Genomic DNA, 8,713 nt, shown 5'->3' with positions numbered 1-8,713 from the left:
CACACACACACACACACACACACACATACATACGCGCGCGTACTCTCTCTCTCTCTCTCTCTCACACACACCATTCATATCTGCAAATTGCAGTTTTGTTTTTTTTGGTGTGATTTTTATTTACATTTAAGTAAAATTAAATTGTTTTGATTTTACTTTTTAGATTGAAAAAAATATGTGCCTGCAATCAAGTTTTAGTGACAACTTGTGTGGCATTTCTGCAAATTTATGTGGCATTATTGCAAAAGCAGGCACTTTAAAATACCTCAAACAACAAAAACTAATTCTAACCTTTGAGACAAATACTGTTTTTAATCTATTTTATAATGTTTCAATATATATTTACAAAATATATATCAGAAAAGTTGTGGGAGAAGCAGTTGGCCCCTTCCAGAAAAATGAATGGATCTCTATGGGCCTCTGCTGGATATATATGGTCATTACACTATTCTTTCAAATGCTGTAATTTCTACAAGTTTTTCTCTAACCAGCAGATGGCAGAATTCTACACCTAACACCTAGATCAATATCCAGAAACAACTTAAATCAAATTTCGATCATAATTTAAGTGACTTTTTCATGAAAATGTAATATTTCACATGCAAGCTAATGGTGTAGTTGAGGACTTCATATCTCCCAAAACACAGCTTTAATGTATAGATGAGAAGTAAACCAAAAAAAAAGACATATTATTTGTAATGGTAATATATTATTACAATTACTCAATCAATTTTGGGGTCATTGATAGAGTCACCATTTGAGTGTAGGATATAACAGATCTGTTTTAAAACAGCTTTTTATAAACATTGTCAGTGAGGAGTAGTTATGCGGTGATGCGCAATTAAATTATTGCGGAGCAAATTACTTGTAGATAATTTTATTTTAATAATAAAAGTAACCTAATAATATGTAATATGTAACAGGCTTACATTAATTGGAAATGCCAAATACTCTACTGACAATATTTAATGCTTTTGACAATCTCTGGCTATCACCGTCAAAAACGCGTAACGTGGCTTAATGCATTAAAACTGTGTTTTTAAAAGACCAAACTAAATAAACATTATTAATAAATCATACCATGTACAGACAAATTTGAGTTTGGTCTTTTAAAAACACTGTTTTAATGTGTTAAGCCACGTTAAGCGTTTTCCTTATGACTGATTTCTATGGGATTTGCCGATATTATCGGCCGATATGAGCCTGTCGCAGATATATCGGTATCGGCGAATATGCCGCCAATATGAAATTTTTTTTACAGAACATATAACGCAGATTAAATGCTTCTGAATGGTGTAATTACTTAGTTTGTCCAGCAGAGCGCGCTCCATTGTTTGCTACTGGCGACCCAGGTCAGTGTAGTGTAGAGATGCGCGGATGAGCTCAAACTTCACCCGAGTCCGCTGCTTCAAATTATCCGCCCGCCACCACCCGCACCTATATTTGATCGCCCCTCTACAATGATTCTTATTCTTAGTGTTGCATGATATGATGAATGGATGGTTAATTTTAACATCAGATTCAGTGACGTTAGAGCTGATTTGTGCATCACTACGGCTCCACGGCCACCAAAGCTGATCACGACCACTCAGTCAATGCTTGTGTTTATACCCAGAACTCATGCTTATTACATCGGCCACATCACATTTCCTAACTGAGTGTCTACACCGGACGAGAGCGGCGCGACAAAATACAGTAGAACCCATTATAATCAGTGATGCTGTCTACACTGAATGCGATGCGACACGACAAATCCCGACAGTAAACTGATGCCTCGTTCTATTTATGACGTGCTGACACAAAGTTCAAATTATTTCAACGGTCGCTTTGTCGCGTCTGTTGCGGCGCAGACACGGCGTCAGCATAGTTTGTTAGTACAGTCAGTAACGTAGCAGATTGAAAAGTTAGTATCTTTCTGCAGTCCAATAGACGGCAGTGCGGTGGTGGCTTGAGTCTGTTGAATGGTGATTTAACGCTACGTTGTCACCTAGTTGGAGAGACTCAATGCTAAGTAAATAAACAACAATGTCCTCGTCTTTTACTCTCACAATGAGCTTATCATATTCGTTTGCTACATTAGTAGGGCCCTATAATTTCCGCGATGCAGAAAACATGGACGGAATCGCGGAATCCAGTCATAAATACAGAATTTACTGTATAACGCATAATTTCATAGAATTTCTCTTATTTTTGATGAAGAAATAAAAAACAGGTCAGTACACTTAAATCAAATTGTGATATAGACTAGTGTCTGTGAATATTAAACTGCGAAGAATATCGGCCGATATATCGATATCGGTCTTTTTTTACTCCCTAATATCGGTATCGGCATCGGCCCCAAAAAAACAATATCAGTCGGGCTCTAGAAAACACAACGCGTAGGCTAATTAAACGTGTTGCGTTCGTATTATGGTGCATTTCTGCTGGCCTGTACATAGTATAATTCAGTTGTTACATTATGTTCAGTAGTTTTTTATTTAAAAATCTCAGACTTCTTAAGAGGGCAACCCTCTAGACCAGCCCTGCATACGAAATCGCCTACTTCCATACTATAGCCTATAGTAGGCCAAAATCAGTATGAGTCATAAATAGTAGGCCTATGTCCAAAACATCAGTAGCCTATGCAAAAAACAAATACCTGGATGGCGTACTGCTTCCGCTGAGATTTGTAAGTGTGCATTGGATGGACGCTATTCTATCCCATGATGCCACGGGAGCTGAGCATTGGTCAAATTCAAACGTTAATCAAATAAAAATAGTGGAAAACCCTAGGCGGATGACCATTTTTCAAGTAGGCTACCGATAAAAGAATTTCTTGTGATTAAATTATGTTAAAATTCATTCATTTCCATTACATTACACATTTTAGGTAATGTAATCAGACTACTTTTTGATTACTTTTAACCTAAGTCGCTTATTACATTGATTTAAATAGGATAATCTTGCACCATATTGATATAAAAATACAAAGAGTAAGAAAATATATTCCATTTATTGTAATTAAAAACATGAAGTGCAGTAAACATTACGTTATGTCAAGGTTTCCCAAACTGGGGTTCATAAAGGAACTGCAAGGGCTAATAATTAATTAAATAAAAAAATAATCAAAAATTGTCATTTTAGAATAACATCAATCAAAATAAAACACTTACTAAAAATTTTTTATATTTTGTTTACCTGCATGCCATGTGACCATTAACCAACCGTGAACATGGAAATGTGCTAATAAAATATATAATTTAATATCTCAGGGTACTTCAAGTAAATACAGAATATTAGGTGAAAGATGTTCAAAGTTTGGGAATGCCTGCATTACATGTAAATACAACAACGTGAATTTGTGCATTTTTATGTGTTTCAAAGACAAAAGCCTTCCGACGCTTTAGTAGAACATGGTCAAATAACCTAATTCACATAAAAATGAATGTTTTCATCAGCAATTGAAGCAATGTTGAAACCCTTCGTAAACCTGAAATGATTTTTGTAAATTCAGTGGTCAATATGAATGGTCAATATGACTAATGAATGGTCTTTCTGATATACAGTAAGCGCTATTTTAGAAAGTAACGTTTAAAAGAGGAAAAAAAGGAATTAGGGAGAATCAATAAATTATGAATAATTGTGTAAATAACATGTATTCGTATAATCAATAAAAAATGTACTGTCGTCTGACTACGAGTATTTTAAAATGTAATTTAATGTAATTACAAGTACATTATTTTTGGAATCTGATTAAGTAATCCAGATTACTTGTAATCAGTTACTACCCAGCTCATATATACTGTAACATCCATACTAGCCTTTCACCTGCATAGGAAAATGGAGTGGAGGTGGATACGAAGAATAAAAAGTATAATGAATACATTTATTATTATAACTTCATTACAAAATGCACATTCTTGTTTTGTTCTTCACAGGGCACAGTTAGAGGAGCGACTGACAGAGTATGTCAAGGACACACTCAGTTACATTGAGACCGTAAGGGTCTTCTGTGACCAAGAACCGACATGGACCTCTGAGAGAAAGGACGAGCGTGAGAAGTTGAGAGACATCAGTGAAAATCAGCAGGAGGAGGAGGAGGAGAAGAAGGAGAAGCTCAGCGCCGTCCTCAAAGACACATTAGAGGGTCTGAAGAAACTTGAGCCGTTCCTGGATGCAGTGGAGAAGCTAGCAGCGACCTCGAGCCATGTCTTTAATGAACAGATCTTCCTGCTGCAGGGAAAGAGCCCTGAAAGTGTGCAGTCAGTCATCGCAGATGCCAGAATAGATGCTCCTCTTCTCATCCACTTCAAACGAAATGCAGAAAGCTTCTTCCAGCCTCTACTCCAAAATGTGAATATCCTGGTCTTTCAGCTAAACAGCTACTACGTACTCAAAACAGAGCAACTTTGTAGCAGAATAAGACAAAAGTGAGTCCTGAAATTCCTGTTAAAAGAAAGAGTTTGCTCAAAAGTCACAATTCTGCCATCATTTAATCACCTTCATGTCAATTTAAGCTTATATGACTTTCTTTTATCCTGCTTGTTTTTTTGTAGTTTTTGTTTTTTGCAATGAAAAGACATGGGACCGGCATTTTTAAACATTGTGGGTTGAATTCACTATTGAGTTACGCCAATTTAACACATGCTATCTCAGCGCAAGAGCCCACGTCATTTTCACAAACCAGCTGCAATCCATCTTAACTCTTTCCCCGCCAAACACTGAATCTTCCGGGTTTCCGTGTTCTCGCTGTTATTCGCTCAGGGGGCGCTATTACGCATCTTCTGAATGAGTCTAGAATGTCCCGAATCCGATCAAAAACACAGGCGAGGAAGACGCAGAAACGAGCGATCTCGTATGTATGCCTATATGCATATGAAAAATAATGCGATCATCAACAATAAACAGCATATAAATGAAAACTGCCTAAATTTACAGAGTGAAATGTCGATCCAGTAAGTGGCAAAGGTCTGTAAGCTTTTGGAGTGCTAATGGAAGTGATCTACTGCATCTATGCTTTAATAATAGTACTGAATATGATCCAGATGTAGTATTAGATAAAAACGTGATTTTCTCAGCTTTTTACTCAAAATGTTGCTGAATTTTTCTATGAAACGTACCTACATTCAAGTGTCGATAAAAAAATATGCTTGAAGTTAGAATAAAACTACTGTTTTGTTTAAAAGTAGAAGCTCTCTTCTTTATTTTGATGTATTGCATGTTCAGATATTCATACAAGAAAATATTCTAGGGGGCCTTGAATTTTAGTGAAAATCATCATGCCTGGCAACTTTTTTCAAAAACACTGGCGGGGAAAGAGTTAAGCAAGTGCCAAATACATTGGAATAGCACTGTGTTATGAGTATTTCATTGACAACATGCGTATTTAATGGAGTCGTTCAGTACAGCAGTATGGTGCTCACAGGGTAGACTTTTCAAGCACTTCTTTTTTGATTTTCAAGGACTTCAATCAGAGCTCTCACTTATCAAACAATGTCTTCTCTTTCAAATTCTAAAGATAAATAAAAATATACTAATAAAAAATGGCAAAAATAAAGTGAAGCACGTGCTGAAGTCCCGATTTGAATAATGATTCGCGAACCAACATTTCAGAGATAGGACTCGGAGCGCGGATCGGAACTTCAAATCATGTATCGCAAATCATTTGATTTAGATCGCGACTTCAAATCATGTATCGCAAATCATTTGATTTAGATCGCGACTTCAAATCATGTATCGCAAATCATTTGATTCAGATCGCGACTTCAAATCATGTATCGCAAATCATTTGATTCAGATCGCGACTTCAAATCATGTATCGCAAATCATTTGATTTGAATCATTCAATTTGCAAAATGATTCACGATCGAAATCAAATGATTCGCGATACGTGATTTGAAGTCCCAATCTGAAACATAAGAACTGCGATACGCAATCCAATTGAAGCGCTTCGAAACAGTGAATCATTTTGCGACGCAATGGTTTATTGATTCAGAGTTTTGAAAAGCTCCGTTTCACCCATCACTATGTGCTTTTTAAATTGATTACAAGTGATGTTGAAATTTGAAAATGAATGCCATTTTAATTTTATCTGGTTCTTAAGCATGTCTTAAGGCACCATATTGAATGAACACAAATTTTTTGAGAGCTATGATGACGGGTAAGATTTTACAACTTAAAAGTTGGCCTGTTTCTTATAGCCAAAGCAGCTTCAGATTTTTACTGAATACCATAATTAGATCTACACTAAAATTTATAAACGTTTTTTTCTCTTCATGTTTTCTCAACAGTTCAGTTGAGTGTGCAGACATCTATAAGTAAGTACTGTATATATGTTTCTCATTCAAGTTTGAGATGAAAAACGACAATAATTACACTGAAATTCTTTACAGATATAAAATGGGTCAACCTTCAGTGGAGCTCATTTTGAACGCAAGCGAGAACGCCATGAATCAAATGCTTGATCATTTGAATCAGTTGTGTGAAATCAGGTGAGACTTCAAGCTTAGCCATTTTTAAATCAAATGGTTTGGTGAAAAGTAGCAGAGAGGTGGATTGTGAACTATATGTGACCCTGGAGCACAAAACCAGTCATAAGGGTCAGTTTTTAGAAATTTACATCATCTGAAAGCTGAATAAATAATCTTTCAATTGATGTATGGTTTGTTAGGATAGGACAATATTTGGCTGAGATACAACTATTTGAAAATCTGGAATCTGAGGGTGCAAAAAAATCTAAATATTGAGAAAATCATCTTTAAAGTTGTTCAAATGAAGTTCTTAGCAATGCATATTACTAATCAAAAATTAAGTTTTGATATATTTACAGTAGGAAACTTACAAAATATCTTCATGGAACATGATCTTTACTTAATATCCTAATGATTTTTGGCATAAAAGAAAAATTTTGATAATTTTGACCCATACAATGTATTGTTGGCTAAATATACCTGTGCTACTTATGACTGCGTTTGTTCTCCAGGGTCACATATGATCAACTCTGTCTTCTTTCTCCTCGTCCAGGATGAACCAGCACACCCGGCTGGCGTTCCTCTTTCAGGACGATGCTCAGAAATTCATTGACGTGTTCGGTGAACGTCGCTCTAAAATGTGGCAGTTCCTGTCACATCTGGAGCAGACAGCCGTTAAGCTGGACTTGATGAAGAAGGGGGCCAGTATATCCACTGTGGCTGGTAGTTCAGTGGGGATTGTAGGGGGTGTCTTGTCTCTTATTGGAATCTTTCTTGCCCCGTTCACTGTAGGAGCATCATTGTTTGTCACTCTGGCAGGGGCCGGTCTGGGGGGCATTAGTGCACTCGATTCTATTGTAACAGGGATCACTGAAACAAAGGTCAACCAACACCAGGAGCACAATGCACAAAGTTATTTAAATAGTTACAAGGATGATATGATAAAGATTGAAGACTGTTTGAAAGAAGCGGCCAACAGTGAAGGACCTTTAGTGAAGCCTACTGCAGTTGATGCTAAGACCATTTTAACCAATACTGGAGAAGGGTTAAAAGAGTTCCTGAATGTGGCGGATGCAGCTGCAGCTATTAGAGTATATAAAAGTGAAAAAGTAACTGCAGCAGCAACCGAGATCACAATGCAGGACTTAAATACGGCCAGTGACGTACCGCAGGTGGCTACATTCCTGTCTAGGACAAGGCTGCTGGCAAACGTTAAAACATTGAGGATCGTAAAGGTTGTTAGAGGTATATCTGGCTTAGTAAATTTATTCTTTATTGGCCTGGATGGCTATTTTATTGCCGAAGAAATTAAAAGTCTTGCAAAAGGGAGTGAGAGTGAGGTCTCTAAGCTCATGCGCTCCAGGGCAGCTCTGTGGAAATCTGAGCTGGAGGCCTGGGAGAAAATGCACGATTCCTTAAGCATAGGAATAAAGACGATTAGCGAGAGTAAGCATACTTTGGAGAAACCATTTCTTCCTTAGTTCTATCATGACAACTCTCTGGAGATTTTAGCATGGTAATGGATATGACAATGTTAATATCGATACGGAGCTGTGAGCATTTAAGACATACTGCTGCTGCACAAATAGCATATAAAATAACTGCTTGCTGCTGCTGTTATATGAACATGACATGCAAAGTAATTACTCTCTCGAATAACCTGCGAGAAATCCAAAGGGCGTCACCCATTCTTGAGCTTGGCCCACCCTAAGTAAAAGTCAACCAATCACATAATTGAACGGTCGTTAAATTTCTGCATCTTTTGACAAATCACAAAAGTTGCATTCTCTTCTTATTCTTCATTAAAGTATATGTTAAATCATCAGCCACAAAAAGCTCTACACTTCATTACGAATGTTGCTTCTCATGATGTCCCACCTATTTTTGCTTTTTTTGTATATTCATTTATTTTATTCAGATGATTTGTTGTTTCTGTGTAATCGTATTTTTGGATATACACACATATCATAACAATGTTCAACTCTCATCACTTGTTGGTTTTTTTACACTTGTTTCCACAGAATTGGTGTCTTAAATGATTGGGTCCATTATATCAATATAAATAGGCTACTCAATAATTTTTTGACTGTGGAAATAAGAAAAAATAAAAGATTTGTCTGAATATGTCTCTCCCTGTATTCTATTCAAAAGTTAATTCAGTTTGCTATTTGTACCACTGGAGTTCACACTCTTACCAAGTTGTACAAACAAAATAAAAAAGTGTGGAGCGTACAATTGCATGATTTGTTCATTTTTTAATTATA

At 36.5% G+C, this 8,713-nt stretch overlaps 1 protein-coding gene across 1 annotated transcript in view; it reads left to right on the top strand.

Moving 5' to 3' along the window:
• LOC107730360 (apolipoprotein L2-like) overlaps positions 1-7,994 on the top strand; it is a 16,055-nt gene extending 8,061 nt beyond the window's left edge. The window contains exons 2-5 of the mRNA XM_016541182.1: positions 3,918-4,409; positions 6,270-6,296; positions 6,372-6,470; positions 7,003-7,994. Coding sequence (XP_016396668.1) covers positions 3,918-4,409; positions 6,270-6,296; positions 6,372-6,470; positions 7,003-7,930 — 1,546 coding nt within the window. The 3' untranslated portion in view covers positions 7,931-7,994. The remainder of the gene's footprint in view (positions 1-3,917; positions 4,410-6,269; positions 6,297-6,371; positions 6,471-7,002) is intronic.
• The last annotated feature ends 719 nt before the right edge of the window (positions 7,995-8,713 follow it).

The sequence above is a fragment of the Sinocyclocheilus rhinocerous genome, unplaced genomic scaffold (genome assembly GCF_001515625.1).
Source record: "Sinocyclocheilus rhinocerous isolate Xijiao unplaced genomic scaffold, SAMN03320098_v1.1 scaffold3991, whole genome shotgun sequence".
Taxonomy (NCBI): domain Eukaryota; kingdom Metazoa; phylum Chordata; class Actinopteri; order Cypriniformes; family Cyprinidae; genus Sinocyclocheilus; species Sinocyclocheilus rhinocerous.
The sequence above is the reverse complement of the archived record's forward strand: the minus strand, read 5'-3'. Positions and strand labels throughout refer to the sequence as shown.